At 42.9% G+C, this 22,432-nt stretch overlaps 1 protein-coding gene across 5 annotated transcripts in view; it reads left to right on the top strand.

Moving 5' to 3' along the window:
• The window catches only part of DENND4A (DENN domain containing 4A), an 89,922-nt gene that overhangs the window by 32,101 nt on the left and 35,389 nt on the right, over positions 1-22,432 (top strand). For all 5 annotated transcript variants that reach the window (XM_072148685.1, XM_072148684.1, XM_072148681.1 and 2 more), the window contains exons 2-7: positions 9,875-10,207; positions 12,906-13,155; positions 15,639-15,708; positions 20,430-20,599; positions 21,804-22,045; positions 22,289-22,355. In XM_072148685.1, the coding sequence (XP_072004786.1) occupies positions 9,875-10,207; positions 12,906-13,155; positions 15,639-15,708; positions 20,430-20,599; positions 21,804-22,045; positions 22,289-22,355 (1,132 nt within the window). The remainder of the gene's footprint in view (positions 1-9,874; positions 10,208-12,905; positions 13,156-15,638; positions 15,709-20,429; positions 20,600-21,803; positions 22,046-22,288; positions 22,356-22,432) is intronic.

The raw sequence follows: 22,432 nt of genomic DNA, 5'->3' as shown, positions 1-22,432 counted from the left end.
ATCACCATAGACAGGGGGCATCCTCTACACCTAGAGGAGAGGTGGTTCTAGCATCACCATAGACAAAGGTTCTTTACTGTAAGAGCAGTGAGACTATGGAACTCTCTGCCGCAGGAGGTTGTTATGGCGGACTCTATGTACTTGTTCAAGAGAGGCCCGGATGACTTTCTATAGATCAATAACATAACATTGTATGGGAATAAAACTTTTTGTTGGTTTCTGTTAATCCAGGGAGTAATTCTGATGTCTTTTTCTAACCTTTTGTACTATGATACTGTAATCTTACAAGGTTATCTATAGGTTCTGTTTAAAACCATCTTCTGTCTTTCAGATAGTAAATGATGTATGATATGAATGTGGTTTATCCAGTTTAAAGGGGTGTTCTGGTACTAAGCATCTCTCATCTAGACCGTGTGGATAGGACATAGATTGCTGGGTATGGGTATAAATGGAGTCTATTTCATTCTTAAAATTGGCAATCAGAGTCTTCTCTGTGATGTATTGTGTATGTTTCTTTTTGTATTATTTTACAAAGAATCTGGATGTGTCAATAGTGTTGCGTGCCCCTGCTTGTATGTATAGCCTATCCATGTAGACGGGTATCTTTTGTCAGTCTCCTGATATTCTGGTGGAGCTGTAGTTGCTTAGTTGCTGCCATGCTCAAACAGGGATATGTCTCCCATGTTCTTGTGATCATGGGGGTTGCGGTCTATAGACCTCCAACAACATAATAATAACGTGTACTGGCCCTATAAGATGATGACTTAGGATATATTAGGATTTATTAAAGAATGAAATCCAGTTCCAGCCTCATTCTATATGATATGATGGCCCACATTTCACTTTACCGCACCGTGTGTGATGCTGTGGATATATAGCGGCTACCCCGGGTGGGGGGCACTTACTTTTCTGTCTGGGCTCTGTCTATGCACCTCAATAATATACACGCAGGTTCAGTACAGGTGATGTTTGTACAAATGTAACAGCGTGTATGTTGTCACACTGTGTTTGTAGAGGTCGTATCCCTCTCCCTTACTGAACTTCACCCTTTCTTTAACCCCTTGTTTCCCTCTACACTCAATACGGTGTATTTGTCTACATTGGGATCTGAATTTTTTCGATCGGATTGAGTTCGGCGTTCAGGTAGGGTAGTCCTCCTGGGTGGTCATCAGTTTGAGAAATGGAGGAGAAAGGGGGTTTGGTAATTCTGGTGATGATACTTGGTATAATGGCGTCTTTTCTTATAATTTAGAGTATGATTTTGGTTTTGGTAAGTTGAATGGACAATGCTTCTGGGAAGGTATTGATTGACTTTATTTCTGTTCCGAAATAATTTTCACAGTCTGCGTTTTGTGTATATTTGATACTTATGGAGTGCTATATAGATGTGTTTTACATACTTGCTTGCAGTATTTAGGGTCTTCATGTTAAGTGGGTTGCAAAGGTATCTACCTGTACGCCTTGAACTTTTCCTTATTGTAAGTTACAGCCACAAACTTTAACATTTCGCACTACTGTTCCTTCCCTCCGTTTTTTGTGTTAAAATTAGAGGTCTCGTCTTATACTTGTGTCGGCTCATACTCGAGTATATACGGGTAATTTAAAATCCCATTGACATCAATGTAAATTTTCTGTCATCCGTTATGTTCCAATTAGGCAGGGATCAGTCATCCATGCATTTTCTTGGAAGTAAAAAAAAAAAATTACGGATGCTCTGTTCCATGCCAAACTGACCATAACGGACGGCATAAAATTTAAATTCATGTCATTGGGATAAATTAAACTTCAGTTAATCCTCCATTCTTTATTTTAATATGACTGTGAAGGTGAAGTATTTGAGCTCTTCCTCCTTGATGTGGCATGTGACGAGGATGGAGACCATGTGTCGCACATTTCCTGGAGCTGACCTATGAGCTGCCATAGAGTACAGCTGGAGGAGGATTCAGGAGGGATCACATGTTCTTCGTCCTCTACCCAAGTGTCGCTGACATGTTCTCTGGAGCGCGGCTCAGTGAATTCCGGTGTAAGCGTATTCTTGTCTAGAAACTAGACCTAGTGTAAAAATAAGATGTAAGGCAGAAGTTGCTGGGAGGAAATGAGCCATCCAGGAACGTCTGGATTAAAGTTCTCAACGTCTGTCGGAAATTAGGATTTATGTGAAGTGTTTTTCAACTTTTGAGATAGTAGGAAATTTTTTTTAAGGATAAAAGAGGAGAAAACACAGAAGTCATGACTTTCTTATTAGAACCATATTTTCTTTGAAGAGGAAGATATGGAACATAAATGCAGCAGATCGGCTGTAAATCTCCTTTCTAACTATATACGGTACTTGGAGCAGTTTGCAGACACCAGTTTGTAGTAAAAATCACAATTTCTATTTATTCTTTTTATGTACCTATGTGTTTCTACCCCTCGATGACCCATAATCATAGTGCACACAGAAGTCCTCTCTGTGATCAGTCCTATGACCATTGCTTTAGTTCAGCAGCCACATCTTCCAAGATGTGACATCATTCAGATCCTGGAGGTTTAACCCATTAGATGAAATTGTTTTTTTTTGTAATAGAATTCAAGGAAAACCTGCAAGCTACATCTTTCCATCCTGCTCCCTCCTGTTGAGCAACGTATACAATTAACAGAGACAACAGAAGCCTATGGAGAGTGGATACCACTTTCCTTATCTCTGCTGAGTGGATACGTCACTTAGCAAGAGGGAGGACACTGGTGATGTCACTGTCCATATAAGGACAGTGACACCACCAGGGAAATGCCGCGTAACATTGGCAGCAGACAATCGCCAAATTCTGCTGTTCTTCACTCCTCCCTCCGCATTCAGGGGCGAGGAGGAGTCACCAGGCGACGTATTTCAACGTATTACCATACAATGGGATACGTCTGTGCCATATGTTTTAAGGCACATCGGTTATCTGCCCCACGTGTCCCTTCAATGTATTGGGGGAAAAAAAATGTTGTGTCAACATAGTCTAAGTTTCTTCCATGAGAAATTCCTCACAACTGACACGTACCCATAGTATTGTAGGTTTTATTGGTAGCATTTTGCGGTTCACAGAGTCTATTGAAAAAATAATCCATTCCACAGCCCTGAAACTACTCCTTCCACAAAAAAAGAAAACATAAAGTGCTCATAAAGTTGTGCAGATGGAAGGCAGCTGCACTCAGTGATGTTTTTCCTTAACTGGTAGAAGTCAGCGGATGAGATAACTCGTCATCATTAGCCAGCTTTTGTGACATTTGGACGATCTATATCGGCATGCAGTTAATGCATGCTTTTATTGTAAAAAAAAAAAAAGTACTAAAGCGGTAAAAAAATAAACTAAAATCCTTTTCTAATAAAAAGTATACTTTTTTAGAATACATTATTCAATATACCATAATGTTTACACTGTTTCAGCTAAATCAGCAGAAATGAGGCTATAGAATCGTTTAATGGGCATTCTAAAGCTTGGCCTGTAACCATAACAAGTAGACGACATCACTTCATAATGGGAGACTGTCTTACCAATTTCATGGACTCAAATTCTTAAGGACAATGAGAGAACAGTCTTACAGACAACCCCTAGTTACAGACGGACCCCTCTGCCCACTGTGACCTCTGGTGCAGCTCTCTTGATGCAGTAATTTAGTCCCAGGCTGCAATGATCAGCTGTAAGGAGTCTGTAATAAAGCTTTATTGATTATTGTTCTTCCCATGACAGCACAACATTTTAAAAATACAATTTTCACTGGGACAAAAAAAAATTTCTCTGGAGCTACAATTATAAAATACACCTGTTCTGACTTGGATACAAATTCAACTTAAGAACAAACCAAAAGAACCTATCTTATACGTAACCCGGGGACTGCCTGTATATTGAAGAGATATTGCATTTAAGTTTAGTAGATTCCTGGATGACTGGGAAATCCTAGCACATGGTATAGTCACTAGATTTGTGAAGATGGAGCTTTAACCCCGGGATTTATTCTGATTTAGGAAGGAACTTTCGGTGGGTCCTTTGTACTTCAGGATTATAAATGGAACTGGATGGATCTGTATTATGATACTCTGTAAACTCTCCTGGACCTTCGTGTACATGTGTAGGTTTCTTTCTATCTTGTGTTTGTGCTGCCGCTTGTCTTTCTGCTTCTTGTGCTGTTTCCATTACAGACAGCGGGCAGATGCTTGTCTACACAAGGCGATGGGCAGCCAACAAACAATAACTTCTAGGTCAGCAGAAAAAATGGCATGAATGGAGAACAAGTTATCACTGGTAATATTCTGCACAACCAGAACGCTCCCTCCATCTGGGGGGATTTCACGCCCTTAATGTGATTCTTCTCTGGTGACAGGTACCTATAGCCTATGCTATGCTGATTTTAAAAATGCCTATGTCAGCATTCTGAATCATTTCAGTAGTTTATAGAACTCTATTTTATTTTACTGGGCTCCTGAGGGATGGGTGGGGGTCAGCTTCAGCAGCCTGTGTGCCTGTATCCAGCTTCCTCCCCCTGTCATGGGGAGGGAGGGGGAGTAGAGAGAATACATGAGGAGACTGAGACACAGACACACAGCTGTATCGTGCATCGATATAATGCAAGGATTCCCGTTCCTGCAGTGTGGTCAGGCCGTGACACAGGTCTCTTCATGTTCCATGATCGCAGGACTGTGTGTGTTTTTAGCAGACTGTTCATTCAGTGCTACCTTATGCTGCGTGTTAACATAGTGAAGTAAATCTATACAAAGTAACAAAAATCCCAGCTAACCATATGGTCAGGTCTCTATTAGAGTGTTACAAAGATTTACTGAATATTTGATGCTCCTATATTTTACTAATTCTAAATGCTCATATGTATAAATGTCATTCCATTGAATGGTGGATATTTTGCACTTGGCGGGATGTTATTAGGACATTGGCCGGTCACTATATGTCTTGTCCATGTTGTGTGAGTAGTACAGTCTGTGCAGCCCCTGTAATCCACCCGTCCTGTAGTGTCATTACTGGAATGTGTGCACCAGATGGCGGAAATCCATCCCACATACTGGAGCTGGACAGACCCTCCTAGCACCTACTTAGTTACTGGCTCATCCTCAATCCTCTTATTGTTATTGACTGGATAGTCTATGAGAGAGCAGTGTGCTCCTCTGATATTGTAGCATGGTTTGGCTCAACTTCTTACAATATGTTATAAGACGTTCTGTAATCCGGCTTCATTATCTTAGGCTCCGATCCCCCTGGGGTCATGGCTTTCATATGTTGTATTCATGACCGCGGGATTTATTTGTTGTCTGTTACCATGACACCTAGGTCTGAGGACTGTATGCTCAAAACTGAATCCTTTTCTCTGTAATCAAGACAATTTGCAAGATTTTGACATGGGGCATAACAATCTACCATAATATTGTTTTTGGCAAATTAATGTGATTGGTAATGTTATTGTTTGTATTATAAAGTGATACATTCTGTATCAATTCCTCATTGTTTTCTAGATCTCTGCTTGCTGTGATTCTATAGGAAGCTTCTATGTTTACTTCGAGTGGACAGAAATCTGACCATGGTCACACAGATGCACGGCTCATTATATCACACAGCTCTGCTTATTCTCCGTGATACTAACGAGCCGTGCACCTGTGTGACCATGGTCAGATTTTTGTCCACTCGATGTAAACATAGAAGCTTTCTATAGAATGACAGCAAGCAGAGATCTAGACAACCACGAGGAATTGATACAGAAAGTATATTGGAAAATTGTATAACCTTTTATAATACAAACAATAACATTAATTTGCTGAAATGGAAAATCCCTTTAAGTGAACCCCAACAATCCGGAGATCAAGGATCCCACTAATTCTCACCAATATAATGAAGCAGCAGGTTGAGTATGCTACTATAGTACATAGTGGAGCGTCAAGACACATTGTTGACCTGCCACTTAATTCACTCTGTGAGAATCCCTGTTCTTGTGATTAGTGGGGGTACCAGCATTCGGACCCCCAGTTTTAGATTGAAACCCCTGTGGATAGGGAATAACAACAATACTTGGTACAACCCTTTTGAGTCTTAAAATTTTTCTTTTGACTTCTGCATATTTTTAAAAGTAATGTCCAGATCAGGTTTTTTTTGGATATATGGGAGGGGTCATAAGAATAACTTACTAGATACACTTACCTCCTTCCGGTGCTCTGGTCCAGCATGGTATGTCTTGTCATCGCTGGTGTGTTTGTATACAGAGTCTTAGAGGTCACATCTGTTGACGGCCACGCAGCCACTACAACCGCTCCCCGCTATAGTGGGTATGCTCAACAGGGACGCCACACTGAACTAGGGCGCCGGGAGGTAAGTATAGCTTGTTTGTTATTCCGCTTGTCTGACATGCTGCAAACCTGGAAAGTCAATCCTACCAGATCATAAGTACACATCACTCATTAGGAGCCAGATCTGGGTAACCTATATTCGCCCTATAAATCCCCTGCATTCAGGGCACGAAGGCAAGTGATAATCAGCATCAGTCTTGTAAATGATAGACATGACTGTAGGGAACAGAGAGGACGTGACATTGGGGATTTGATGGATGGGTACGGGTAATTTCTTATATATTTAATAGAAGTCCAGTTTTTTGGACAAAAAACAATTCTAGTGATATTTATCTTTTAATGGACCTACATTACTGTCGTCCCCTCCCCACTTCATTGTTTCACCAAGAGGGGGATTTGGGGTACTGCTATAAAAACACTCCAGGGGACAGGTCACAATTTCTTATAGGATCCTGGTGGCTTTTCCGTCATCCCTTTAATCAGTCTTGATAAATCTGTCAGTGATGGCTGTGATGGGACTAGGATGACATATGTGACGTGGCTCCTGCAGCTGGAGGAGATGTGGCAGTGGTAATGATACGGCGCTCTGGAAATTACAGTCCTTCCCTGTGACCAGTGCGCGGTCAGCGGTAAGATTCCATTTATCACCCCGGGCTCCTCTGTAAAAAATCCCTTCCTTTTTCATTGCTAGTCTGGAAATCCTGAAACTGTCTCAGGCAGATGAAAAGCACAAGCTTTATTAGGATCCGGAGCGCTGGCAGGTTGTAGAGCGCATGCTGTCACCTGCGTACTCTGGCAGCACCTGGTATAGCTGGCAGCTCTTTGAGGTTATTTTAATGAGGACGCTTCTTACCGTTTCACAAATCATCCACCACAAACATACCTGACAGTCAGAGTATTCCTTTTGATATACATAATAAATAATCATTTTTAGAATATTGGATAAGTGTAGGTTTGTTAGTTGATGCAATAGTAATGGAATACCTAACAATAACCTAACAAAACCTTTTAAGGAACATGTAAGGTTCATGCTGTTAATCAGGGCTCGTCCTGTAAGGTGCCCCGTAAAGGTCTCCACGTGGCCCCCTTGTAAAGGTCTGGCTGGACGTGGCCTGTCCCGTAAAAAATTGGGCGGACGGGGCTCATCCCATAAAGAATTGGGTGTCGCACCTGGTCCCGTAAAAAGGTCTGGCTGGACACACCCAGTCCCCTAAAAAGGTCTGGCTGGACACACCCAGTCCCTTAAAAAGGTCTGGCTGGACACACCCAGTCCCTTAAAAAGGTCTGGCTGGACACACCCAGTCCCCTAAAAAGGTCTGGCTGGACACACCCAGTCCCCTAAAAAGGTCTGGCTGGACACACCCAGTCCCCTAAAAAGGTCTGGCTGGACACACCCAGTCCCTTAAAAAGGTCTGGCTGGACACACCCAGTCCCCTAAAAAGGTCTGGCTGGACGCAAGCAGTCCCCTAAAAAGGTCTGGCTAGACACACCCAGTCCCTTAAAAAGGTCTGGCTGGACACACCCAGTCCCCTAAAAAGGTCTGGCTGGACACGCCCAGTCCCTTAAAAAGGTCTGGCTGGACACGCCCAGTCCCTTAAAAAGGTCTGGCTGGACACACCCAGTCCCTTAAAAAGGTCTGGCTGGACACACCCAGTCCCCTAAAAAGGTCTGGCTGGACACACCCAGTCCCCTAAAAAGGTCTGGCTGGACGCAAGCGGTCCCCTAAAAAGGTCTGGCTGGACACACCCAGTCCCCTAAAAAGGTCTGGCTGGACACACCCGGTCCCCTAAAAAGGTCTGGCTGGACACACCCGGTCCCCTAAAAAGGTCTGGCTGGACGCACCCGGTCCCCTAAAAAGGTCTGGCTGGACGCACCCGGTCCCCTAAAAAGGTCTGGCTGGACGCACCCGGTCCCCTAAAAAGGTCTGGCTGGACGCACCCGGTCCCCTAAAAAGGTCTGGCTGGACGCACCCGGTCCCCTAAAAAGGTCTGGCTGGACGCACCCGGTCCCCTAAAAAGGTCTGGCTGGACGCACCCGGTCCCCTAAAAAGGTCTGGCTGGACGCAAGCGGTCCCCTAAAAAGGTCTGGCTGGACGCAAGCGGTCCCCTAAAAAGTATTTTTAGTATTTGCTATACTGAAATTTTCTATTTGTTTGTTATATAATTGTTAACGCGTACCAATATTTTACTGTGATAGATGGGGAAGGAAGTAGAGTATATATTTTTGGTATATATATTGCAAAATATGATTCAAATTTTCCTGAAAATAAGAAAACGGAAGTTGGTTTGTTAAAACTGCTTTGTCTTAGGTTTTTTTTTCTGTCCTCGGTCGTCCCATTACTGATGAGTAAGAGACTTCTTCCAGTAGAAACATTGCGTTATATTCTTTATTTGCTCTCAGCATTATCCTCTGGATAAGTCATCAGGATACATACAGTTAGGTCCATAAATATCAGACACTGAAACATATATTTAGTTGTTTTTTTTTTACTTTTTTGTTTACTGAAATATCCTAGGATCAAATCCCCTCCAGGTCAACATCTGCAAAGAGTTTTTTGTTCTCTCTGTGTTTGTGTGGGTTTCCTCCTGGTCCTCCGGTTTCCTCCCACACTCCAAAACATACTGGTAGGTTGATTAGATTGTGAGCCCCATTGGGGACAGGGACCTATTTGGCAAAGTCTGTGCAGCACTGCATAATCTGCAAGACCTGGTACAGCTCATGATCCAAAGCATAGCAGATCCTGTGTATGCACATGGTGGAGGAAGTGTGATAGCTTGGGCATGGCTGCCAGTGGCGTGAGTTCAGAACTTAAGGCAGTCTTTGCCAACAAAGGGTTTTTTAACCAAGTATTAGAAATTTACATTTTATTTAATTTCTCCAGTTACTTTTGAGCCCTTGAAATTAAGGGATAGTTTTTGGGTTTTTTTTAAATGCTTTAGTTTTTCACATTTTATTCAGTCCTTTTGTTCAACCTACTGACTTAAAGCTAAAAGTCTAAACTGCATTGGAATTGTTTTTTCCCAAATTGTGGTAATGTACAGAACTAAAATTAGAATAATGTTGTCTCTGCCCAAATATTCATGGGCCTAACTTATGTATATGTATAGGATAACCGTTGTGTGGCCACCAGTTGCCTTCTCATACTATTCAGCCTGATCTCTAGAAAACTGGAAGAATTCACAGTTAAGACATAATAAATCTGAGAAATTACCGTATTTTTTGGACTATAAGGCTCACCAAATTATAAGGCGCACCATCAATAAATGCCTGCTAAAACGTCTAGGTTCATATATAAGGCGCACCTGATTATAAGGATGAATGACCAGCAGGTGGCAGACCTGTGCACAGTTCAAGGAGGCTGTTGTCTGTAAGTAAGGTTCATATATAAGGCGCACTGGACTATAAGGCGCACCTTTGATTTCTGAGAAAATCAAAGGATTTTTTGTGCGCCTTATAGTCCAAAAAATACAGTAATGTTATATATTTATGGTTAGGTTAGTTTTTGCAATTTTCATATCAATTAAACCGGATCATACCATTTACTATTTTCTCCTTTTATTTCAGCTGTCCAGTCCCATCACGGAAGATGATGGAAGACAAAGGTCCCCGTGTTGCCGACTACTTTGTCGTTGCGGGATTAACAGACTCATCAAAACCACTTGAGGAAGAAATCCACTTTAATGATGCCTGCCATAGGATAGCCAAACCAAAGGAACCCATCACAGATATTACTGTGATCATTAAATCCCTGGGGGAAGAGGTGCCGCAGGGATATGTATGTATGGACACTACTCCCACTGGCCTGTCAGCAGACCTCAATAATGGGAGCATCCGAGGCCCTCAGATATACTTGTGTTATAGGAGAGGAAGAGACAAGCCACCGCTAACAGATCTGGGGTGAGTCCACGTAATGTCAGGATAATCTTAAAACTACAAACAAGATTGTATGGCCGGTTTATGTGGTTGGGAAGAGAAGTAACACATTAGTCATTGTGTCTTTCTCAGAGACAATGGGGGTTATTTACTAAGGTTTTCGTTTTGCGTTTTCCGGACGTGTAACCCGAATATTTCCGATTTGCGTCGATTATTTTTTTATTTTTTCCCTGTATTGCCCTGGGATTTTGGCGCACGCAATCGGATTTTGGCGCATCGACGCCGGCATGCACGCAACGGAAATCGGGGGCCGTGGCCGAACGAAAACCTGACGGATTCGGAAAAACCGCCGCATTTAAAAAAAAAAAGTGTTGCGGGACTCGCGCTTACCTTCACCAGGAATAGGCTGGTGAACTTCAGTGCGGGCCTCGGGGAACTTCAGCGCAGCAGCGCCACCTGGTGGACGTCGGAGGAACTACCTTAGTGACTCGCCGGAAGACCCGAATCCACCGCAGAGAACGTCTGTAAATCTGCCCCATTGTCTTGTGTTATTGATACAGAACATGTGTTTGCTTGAAATGCAGTAATATGTGTTCTGCCCTCAGTCCTCTGCAAATTCCATAACGTACCCGATATCTAAGCCAGAGTCAGAGGTTTATTCTGTAGGATAGCTAGGTGTTGGGTTGGCTTCAGGGGGTCTTCATGAAGGTCTAACAATTAGCCCCCCTTTATCATTGAATTATTTTGATACTATGGTATTAATGGCTAATTTTTGGTAGGTGAGCTTGAGCTCCAATACCAGCCACAGTACAGAACAACAATCTAAAGGAAATCTACCATCAAGATCATGGATTATAAACCAAATACCGTTAACATGCTGGTTTTTATGAACTTGATTTTTAAGAAAATATGCTTTAAAAACTATGCAAATGAGCCTGAGGGGCTTTAGGCTACATTAACTTCTATGCAGCATGGAGCCCCTTAGGCTCATTTTGAAGCCTTTTTTCATTAAAAACAAAGGCCCAAAAAGCTTAAAGAAGAGCGGTTCCTGACAAAGGGGGCACACACCAGCATGTAAGTGTACTTGGTTTATAATCCATAATCCTGATGTTAGATTTCCTTTAATATCTGGACCCTACTGATCAAAGCTTCGCTACATATGTCCATAAGATTTGCTAAAACTCAGTTTTGCATGCATGCATTTTAATAGAAGAAAACCCAGATATTTAAAGAGGTATAGCCTAGTTTTTGAGATTGAAGGGATTGTCCCCTTTTAGCAAATAATTTTCCAACATACTTTTTTGTATCAATTCTTCACAGTTTTTCTACATCTCTGGTTCTGTTTTACAACAGGAAGCTTCATTGTATTCTTCCCAGATAATTAACTGGTCCCTGATCATATGATGTCACACAGGTGCGCGGTTAGTTATATTACACAGGTGCACAGCACAGTATATCACTGGTGTACTGCTCATAATATCACACAACTCTTTAACGAACTATCCACTTGGGATAAGAGCTCGTCACGTGACCAGGGATATAACGAGCTGTGCGCGTTTGTGAGATCACATGAGCAGGGATATAACAACCCGTGCACCTGTGTGACATCACACCACCAGGGATATAATGACGCATGCACCTGTGTGACCTCACGTCACCAGGGATATAACGAGCCGCGCACCGGTATGAGCCCACGGGACCAGGAAAACATTTATTATCTACTGAAAATAGACAACCCCTTTAAGGACCAAGCTAGAACATCTGTATCAGAATGACAGGGTCCGCTACCCAGCATCCTGATCTCTCAGATGTTCCTAACAGCTGCCAGTGATTTATTTAATGTAAGCATAGCGCCATTCTCTGTATAGTGGCTGAGCGCAGTAAAAATCAATTACACGGAGAATGGAGTTGTACTTCTCCCTTCATATCTCATTATACTATAATTAGGTGGTGATCTGACATGGATTGTATATGATTTTAGCCCAGTCATATAAAATACAACACCCTTTAGACCTGTTGGGTGTGTTGGGAGTCCATGGATGATAATAATAAACTTTATTTATATATTGTCATCATATTCTGTAGAATAAATCATAGGGGACAAATACAAATAAAATAAGACATAGGAGTGAGGGCCCTGCTCACAAGAGCTTACATTCTATGAGGATGAGGGGGTGACACAAGAGCTTACAGTCTATGAGGATGAGGGGGTGACACAAGAGCTTACAGTCTATGAGGATGAGGGGGTGACACAAGAGCTTACAGTCTATGAGGATGAGGGGGTGACACAAGAGCTTACAGTCTATGAGGATGAGGGGGTGACACAAAAGCTTACAGTCTATGAGGATGAGGGGGGGACACAAAAGCTTACAGTCTATGAGGATGAGGGGCTGACACAAGAGCTTACAGTCTATGAGGATGTGGGGGAAGACAGGAGGTATAAGAGCTTATATAATGGTCCGGCCATTCTTTGTGTGTTCCAAGAGCCATAATTGCACTCACAATGTGATCAGTTGCACACAGTAGTGAGAAAATTGACAAGAAAAAAATCCTGGAAGAGGAGATTGTACCATCTGGGTAACCTTGGGGAGATGGTGCTTCCTGCCAACCACAATGAGGGCATGATGCCAGCATCTATCTTTAACATAGCATCAGGGGATTGGCAGTGCCATCCATCGGCTGCCCAGGCGGTAGAGATCTGACCCTAAGATTTCTCTTTCAGGGTCCTGTATGAATGGAAAGAGAGGCTGAAACAGGGTTGTCACATCATCCAGACTACTCCGTGCGGTCGGCCTGCCAATATAAGCAGTAGCACCTCCTCGCAGAAAGCTTACATCACCTATCGAAGAGCCTCGGAAAACATGACCCAGAATACCTTGGCCGTCACGGATATTTGTATCATCATCCCCAGCAAAGGCGAGACCCCGCCACATACCTTCTGTAAGGTGGAGAAGAACCTGAATAGCAGCATGGTAAGATTCCAGCCGTACATTTAAAGGAAACCTAATACTATGGATCTACTTATTAAGGTAGATATTGTGGTGGTAGGTGCGTCTAATGTACGTAAGGATATCCCTTTTTAAGGCTAATCCTTTAGTCTCCTTTATCTTTTTTAATCTTTAATCAGGGTAATATGCTAATTTTCTAAAGAGGCTACTGGGGCGTGGAGTAGCAGGAGCTGAGATTACACGGCACGGCTACTCCATGCCCCAGTTACCTCTTTGATCCTCCTACCCAGGTATCTTTAGCGCAGCCTGTGCATGCGCAGAACTCCTGCTTCGCGGATGAGGGCGCGCAGCTCCTTGTAGCTATGCACTGAAGATATCAGGGTAGAGAGATCAAAGAGGCTACTGGGGTGTGGAGTAGCCTTAATAGGTAGATCCGTAGTAGTAGGTTTCCTTTAAGGAGTAGTCCTCTTAATATCTTCTGGATTTCCCTTGGTTTTATTAAAATGTAACTAAATCGTTTACCATTAGAGCAAAGGATAATGGCAAACTTGGGGAATAAAGTTTATTAAAGGAACCGTTCACCACAGATCTCCACCATAAACCAAAAACAACACCAATTTGTGTGTTGTAATTATTTTTCAGTGATCCCTTTATGTATATTACTGTAGCCACCATTCATAAAAAATAACTTTTCCGTCTTATTGCTGCCTGTAAGAGATGTGGGGGGATCGGCCATACAGTCGTGTTGCCCCAAGATTTGTGAGCGGCCAAGTGGAGGCAGTTTGACTCTCTGCATCGCCTCCGCTCGACTGCTCACAATCCTTAACCAGCCCGCAGTTTGGTGACATCCTCCTCCTGTTTGTAATCCCAGGAGACGTGCAAGGCTGCCACTGGCCTTCTCCACGGATGCACTATGCATGGTTATGCAACTTTATTTATTTATTTTTTTGTTTATTGAAAATTAAGACAATCACACCGCACATAATACCCTGTTTCCCCTAAAATAAGACATCCCCGAAAATAAGACCTAGTACAATTTTGTTCAGGCTTAGAAATATAAGGCCTCCCCTGAAAATAAGACCTAGCGGCAGCCATTGCAGCAGCTCCCCCCACACCATACATTAGTATTCGTAAATCTTTTAGACGCTGCAGAAGGTTGTGACATGGGGAAGAATTCATGGAAGTAAATTACCGGCTGTTGTGCTGCAAATGTGATCCCAGCAGCCGCCAGGATAAGAAGGGTCATTTATGGAAAGTGCTTTTACTAAACATGAGAGATTGGGGCCAATGATTCCAATAGAAATGGAGTCACAAGAAATACAGCAGGAAATTCAGAGTTTGGAGAGTTATAAGGATGTTAGAGAAATTGATTTCTTGTTCAACGATAAATGTAAATTCTTGTTCATGGGAAAATAAGACATCCCCTGAAAATAAGACCTAATGCCTCTTTAGGAGCAAAAATTAATATAAGACACTGTCCTATTTTCGGGGAAACAGGGCAATATATGTACAGAATCCTGCATATAACAATGTGAAAACAAAGCAAAGAGTATCTACATGTTCAGATAGTAAACACAACTGAATCCTCTTGTACAGTCATAACGGGTGCCAAGCTCTCGCAGCGTGAAATATTTATTAAATTAAAAAGTGCACAAATATATCTAATAAAGAGAACAAACTTAGCAAAGTTTCAGGCATGACCTTATCTAGCAGTCACTAGATGAGAACCCAAGGTTATGTGTACTCTGCCCCTTACCCCCTGGCTGGAGGTGTATAATCAAATCAATTGGAAGGGGAATAACAGAAGGAAAGCCTCATAACTTTTTAGTTGCACAAAAGTCACAAATTCGGCACAACTTGTTCTTGTGTTTTTTCCTAAACCGGGAGAGGACTGGTGTGGATTCGCTCTGAAATTTTCACAAAGTCACACTTCCTTAATCTTTTCGGACTTGTGTGATCAAATCTAGAGTCAGCTTTATTTTTCTAAAGTCGAAAGTAGATTTGGGTTTGCAAAAAGTCTCACGTTTATTGCAAATCAGCAGATACAATATTTGTGATACAGAAACATTGGAGCCACCTCCATTGATAGTAGCTGAAAGTTTGGGTTCTGATCAGTGAAATGCAGACCTTATAGTATGTCGTGGATGGGGTTAAATTTCTCAAGGTCCCAAAAAATAGATCTTTATATAAACACTAAAAATCTATAGTAAAATTAGAAGTCCACAATTTATCCAAATATTGAGGTTGTGTGTATAATGAAATGCTGGCGTAATAACCCAGCTCTGCTTTATATCACTCCTCATCGTATTACACTTTTAATGGAAAGTTACAGATTGGATCTTTCCCACTTTAACAGTAGAGATTTAGCATCTGCCGCCTGTACAACCTGCTCCATATAATAATAATGGCCGAGCCTGACTTATTTATGAGGGGCGCTATTTATAGTGCAGGAGAATGCGCTGGAAGGATTTTTCTAATATGATTTAGTGTGATCTTCTCTGTTGCAGTGGGGCTCAGCAGTGTACCTGTGTTATAAAAAGTCTGTGGTGAAAGCCAACGCGGTATCTTATAAAGCAGGTAAGTAGTCATCTGTTTTATGTCTTTTTCATATTCTGATATATTTAAAGAGGACCTTCCACCACCAAACACATGTGATGCACAACCCGTCTTTACAACTACCATGGTTGCTGAGATATCAGTCCTGGTATCTGAATGCTGTAATCCTCTCTTCTGTCAGAGAGGAGGCATTGGAGCAGAGGAGGGGCGTGTGCGATGCTAATCTTTTCTGACACTGTCCAATCAGCAGCAGACATTGTCAATAGCTAGATAGGCAATGAGTGGGCTACTGCTTCATAACATGTTTGTGGCCTAGGTACCTGCTCCAGCAATGATTGCTGTACATAATATGCTTGTTAAATTACAATTTCTATACTGTAGCTCTTTAGTCCCTTGATGTTAGTGTCTATCTCATGCTCTTCTTCAGGGTGCTCCCAGCTCCTGTCAGCAGGTGTCTCTATCTAGTGACACAGTCCTATCTGGAGCACAAAGCACAGGCTGGAGCACCCAGCTTTACCAGCCAGCGTCACAAGATGAGCATGGAGAGATCACACTGTGCACATGCACAGCAGCTTCTCTGACACGGTCACTGATTAAACATTGTCAGAGAAGATTAGCTTAACACACGCCCCCTCCCCTGCTGCAGCATCTCCTGGAGAGGATTACAATGGTCTGATCCCAGGACTGATCTCTCGCCCATGGGGGCTGGAAAGAAAATTCTAAATGTCTCTAAATCTGTGTTGCACCCCTACATGTGTGAGGTGGTCAAAGTGTCTTTTTAATAAATGGTGTAAGTAGCCTGTTAATGTTTGATCGCTTTTTTTTTTCACCTAACATTGATATAACTATAACACATATTTATCTCTTAAGGCAGCGGCACTCAGAGGGCACGCAACTGCAATAAATGCTACATTTTTAAATGCATCAATGCTCTTACCATTCTATTTATGGACCGCACAACCAATGTGTTAATAGTTAGAGCATGTCCCAGACCAGTGATGGCAAACCTATGACATGCATGTCAGTGCTGACATGCATAGCCATTTACAGTGACACACGGCCGCCGGAGAGTTGAGTTTCATCCTCAGGTGCAGTAGCCGGGAGGCTGAGAGATTGTCAGGCACTGAGCTCCCAGCACTACCATCTCATCTTCTTCCCCCTGGCCAGCCCCTCCCCCCTGTGTGAGCTGTGCCTCATGTGTCCAGTCAGCACAGTTATCATCCCGGGGCTCAGCAGGAGAGGTGACCCGGCCATTAACTCCACGAAATTCCTCTGTAGCTCCTGATAGTTGTGGTTGGGGGAGGGTGGCAGCACAGACAGATGCTACATCGCTGCTGCCTCATGTGATGTCCCAGCAGCTGCCACCTCTACTCTGAGCATATCCTCAGCAGGGACCACTCTCATCATACAGTGAGTAAGGTCAGTGACTGTATGATAGAAGACATTTATCAGGGCTTGTGTGTCAGTTTTGTCACATACAAGCCCTGAAATAATTGCAACGCCTTGAACGCCTTGCAAATCGCCAGACATTGCGATTATTTTGCTCCTCATGAAGGAGATGCAGACAGCGGCACCTGCGACTCACTATAACCTGTGAACTTTCATGACTGAAAGTTTGCAGGTTACTAAGCATTTCTACACGTGTCTGATTGTAACCAATCTATTACAATGTGCAATTTGCACATAGTAATAGATGATGTGAAAAATCCCCATATACTGCCATACTGTAGTATGGCAGTAAATGGTAGGATGAATCAGACAACCTAGGGTTAAAGTACCCAAGAAGTTAAATAATTATACATTTTGTTATTTAAACTATAAATATCACAAAATTATGTTTTTTTTTTTTGTCAACGTGACACACCACCCGAGTTATGCTCGGTTTTTTGACGAATTTTGACACACCAAGCTCAAAAGGTTGCCCATCACAGTCCTAGACGATACTGTTTTTCACGGATAACACATAGACTATTTATGGGGATCCGTAAAAAAACGGATGCCAGGTCGTCACATGCACACTTGGTTGATCATGAATGGGGAGAGCAAAAAAGGTCTGCTTGGGGCTGATTTCCCACAGAGGATCAGCTGGTTATTAAAATCTCACCATCTGATCTTGGTCTCCCAAAACATTTACTGCAAACAATAGGTCAGTGATGGTGAACCTTTTAGAGACCAAGTGCCCAAACTACAACCAAAATCCACTTACCGTATATACTTGTGTATAAGCCGAGTTTTTCAGCACAAAAAATGTGCTGAAAAACCTCCCCTCGCGTTATACACGAGTCAATAAAACACAAAAAAACTTCCATACTCACCCTCTGGAGGCCCAATGTTCAGCGGCTCCTCTTCTGCCTTCCCCGCAGCTGGTCTTCGGTCTCCGGTCTTCTCTGTGTTGTATCAGCCGGCAGACACGCGTCCACGCGATCTGCCGGCTGGCGCACAATATCGCGCGACGGTGTCGCCGCTGATGACGTCATCAGCGGCTGGAGGCTGTATACTTCAAGGGGGCTGGAGGCTGTATACTTAAGGGGGCTGGAGGCTGTATACTTAAGGGGGCTGGCGGCTGTATACATAAGGGGGCTGGCGGCTGTATACATAAGGGGGCTGGAGGCTGTATACTTCAAGGGGGTTGGAGGCTGTATACTTCAAGGGGGCTGGCAGGCTGTATACTTCAAGGGGGCTGGCTGGCTATGTACTACTGGGGGCTGGAAGGCTGTATACTGGGAGGCTGTGACCAATGCATTTTCCACCCTCGGCTTATACTCGAGTCAATAGGTTTTCCCAGTTTTGGGTGGTAAAATTAGGGGCCTCGGCTTATACTCGGGTCGGCTTATACTCTAGTATATACGGTATTTACCATGAAGTGCCAACATGGAATTTCAAGCAGTAACTTACTGCTACCAACATTCAATTGTATTGGCTCTCCTAAAAACAACCAGTAGAGTTGAAAGAAGGTGGGCAAATTCAAACCATCATTATACTATAGCTTCTATCCAGGAAGAATGGTGGGTCCAGCAGGAGGACCTCCAAAGATAATGCAGTTCTGTCCACTGACCTCACTTTTCCCGCAGTTCAAACAGCCAATGAAATGTCGCTTTAAAATAGCTCTGAGAGCAGTATCTTTTAAGTTGCTTGGGACTGCAGGAAGATTTGGTCCTGTTTGGTGACAATGGCCTGAGTGCCCACAGAAAGGGCTCTGAGTGCCACCTCTGGCACCCGTGCCATAGGTTCGCCACCAGTGCAATAGGTGATCACACAGAGCTGCCAGGATCAGTAAGTCTGACATGTATAGTGTCGTGTACATGACTCCTTGCGTCCTCCTTTGTAATGCCCCACTGCCCTGAATACAGAAAAAATGAGTAGTATGTATGTATGTATAAAAATACAATGATTATTTCTTCCCATGTATAAATAACTTACCGTATGTCTGAACATGCTGTGGGACCTACCGTATAATCCCGCTGTCTGGGGAGAATCGTATCTGTGATTCCGTACCTTACTAATTTTGGTTTTGTGCCTTTGCCAGCAGAGTATTTGGATAATGCTAATCATAAATGAATTTTTTCAGGCTTAAAGCAGCAATTAGAGTGTTAGCTAAGTAGGTGTGGAAGGCTTGTTACTATCCTGAGCTAATTCCCCATTGTTACAGTAATGAGGGTAATCAGGCCCGGGCTGAGGTGAACGCTCCTCTTATTAGCTGTGATTGCCTGGGAAATACTATAGTGTAATTTTATAACTTATCTCAAATAATACAAGATTATATGGGAGTTTTTATTCTTTCGGGAAGATATATATATATATTATACATTACTCAGAGGAAGCCAATCTATACCATTGGGTATTTTTCTTCTAGCTTTGCATATACTAAAGTAGGTTGTTGTAAAGCTTTTTAGGAGGCTTTTGGATGCCTTAGAGGGGATGCAGCATTGCCTTTTCTCCTTGTACCAAGCTAGTAAGTTATCTCCTTTAACCAGGGTATGAAATAACCAGGTGATTGGTGATGGCCTGACTGCTGGAACAACCACCTATCAGGAGAACGGGACTTGCAACAATCCAGAGAACACGGGTATACATCCTGTCGCTCCGTTCACTAGTATAGGAGTGTCAGAATTTGCAGAGCACAGCGCTATGGCATTTATTTAGGCAGTAATTGTTAGTGCTGGAGATACCCGAGCGCTGTGCTCTGCAATTTTTCAAACTCCCATACTATTAAATGGAGTAGATTTATCCTTGTAGTGATCGGTGAGGGTCCCAACAGTCAGATTTTCACCTTGTTATTACTTACAACACCTTTCTAGTGCCACCTATAGCCAGCTTCCTCTATTGGCAAGAGGCTCTGCAGACGCCACTGTCCCCCAAGGACAGGCATGTTTTAAGAGGGTTTGATGGGTTGGACATTCACTTTGATGTTGTAGCATAATATTTTTTTTTCCATTTAGAATTGGGATTATTTTGACTATTTCCCTTGTTGTATTGCTGTAAGCTGGATCTCCGCAATGAGAACCAATTCCTTACATTAGTTGTACAGAGTGACTAGAGGCATGTCGCCTCTTATGAAAACCCCATAGCTCATGGGTTTTCCAAAATTGGATGGATAATAACCATGAAATATCTGCATAGGAGATGTGAGTTATACATGATCAAATGAGTTCCTAACAACAAATTCCCATTGACAGATGGTTCAGTCCATCCTGCCATCAGTGTATTGGTTTCCAGTATTCACCATGTTTCTGTTTGTGCAGGTTTGATATGCAGATATCCAGAAGAGGATTACGAGTCGTTTCCATTGCCAGAGTCTGTGCCTCTCTTCTGCCTGCCCATGGGGGCGACCATAGAATCCTGGCCGTCCAACAGTAACTATCCGCTTCCAGTCTTTTCTACTTTTGTATTAACTGGGGCGTCTGCTGAAAAGGTATGAACAGAGGTATTACATTCAGCCCGTATGTGTGTATTATATATACTGGTACTCATTATGCTTATATACAGGTATCTACATATAGATAAGAATAATGGAGATTATTAGCTACTATACATCCCTAACACAGCTGAGTTTTTAATTGTCATTTACGGCCTTGTGGAGGTCATTAATTGGAGATTGATGGAGGTCAGACACATGGGCTAATATGAGCATCGTGTCTGGAGCTGGAAGCTGATTACTCCATACACTATGTAGTGGTCTGGAAGCATTACTGCAACTCATTCAATTGAACAGTCAATAAGGCCCAATGCACATGACTATATGGGGCCTGTGATGGGTCCTTACATTTTGCATGTCAACATTGGAAAAACGTGGTCCTTGTTCCCAGTTGCAAGCATTTTAGTGTGAACACGTATGCGATTAGATCCAGCTCCTCCTCGCTGCCTATGAATCCCGTTTTGCAATGCAATTCAAACGCTGTGGTGAACGCGGATCTTGTTCTACTGCAGGCAGTGTCAAACCAGGTCATTGATCTCGATAAATAATACATGGGAACTTTCTTATTTTAGAGGGGTTTTCCCGTGAAGCAAGTAAGGCCCTATCTACAGGCCCTATCCTTAGGATAGGGCCTAACTTGCTTATCGGTGGGAGTCTCATCACTGAGACCCCCACAGATCACAGGAACAGGTGTATGCCCGTCAAACCCCAAGATGAGTGGAGCAGCCGGTCACACATGCCCCGGTTGCCCTGTTCGTCTCTATGAAGCTGACTGAGATTGCCAAGCAATCTCTGTAAGCTCTATAGAGATGAAAGGGGCTGTCCACCCATGCTCCGGTCATCACAGGGTTCAACGGGTGTACATGAGACCCCTGTTCTGGTGATCTGTGAGAGTCCCATGACTGAGAACCCCACCGATCAGCAAGTTAGACCCTATCCTGTGGAAATGGGCAAACTTGCTTCATGGGAAAACCCCTTTAAGGCAGATTCCCGCCTTAAGCTTTAAGCTTATTCAAGTGGAAAGGCTGAATTCATGCCCTATAGGTCTTCCCATAGGCAACATAAGTTAAATGTCCATTGCTATAACTTCAGTTCAGTAGAGTGATCATCCAAATTGCAGCATAGGAAAAGTTCTCTTTGTTCCTATTACTTTGTCTTGTTCTTTTCTCTGGGTGATTTTCACAGATTGCATTTTTTGCAGGTGTACGGAGCGGCCATACAGTTCTACGAGCCATATGGTCACGAGCAGCTGACGGAGAAACAGAAAGTACAATTAGGACCTACAAACCGGACAGAGGGAAAGCTGGATACATCTAAGAGCATCCATGTCAGCAAGTGCATCTGCCTCCTGTCTCACTGGCCTTTCTTTGATGCGTTCAAGAAATTTCTCACTTTCCTTTATCGCTATTCCATCTCCGGACCTCACGTGCTCCCAATAGAGAAGTAAGTTATCCTTACTGGAGGCTGTAAATAATTCACAGCCATTGTGTTCTGTCTGCTCACATGAATACACGCTGTACTGAGCAGCCTGACTCCCGCTGTCACCCATGACTTACTGTACACGCTGCCGTATCCACTTTCAGTACAGTACATGATTGTTACTGCCCGTTCTTCATTCAGCAGAAGTAAATGTTTTCTGTTTTATATGTGAATGTAATGGATTTTATTTTATTTTCTCTCGTCCAGACACATCTGTCACTTCATGCATAAAGTTCCTTTTCCTTCTCCGCAGAGACCACGAATATTAGTACAGGTAAATCTAAAGCTACTTTGTTGTATGGACTAAAACTAATGAATTTTTTTCGGACTATAAGACTGACCCCAGATTTA

The sequence above is a fragment of the Engystomops pustulosus genome, chromosome 4 (assembly GCF_040894005.1).
Source record: "Engystomops pustulosus chromosome 4, aEngPut4.maternal, whole genome shotgun sequence".
NCBI lineage: Eukaryota > Metazoa > Chordata > Amphibia > Anura > Leptodactylidae > Engystomops > Engystomops pustulosus.
This window is presented reverse-complemented; position numbering and strand designations above follow the sequence as displayed.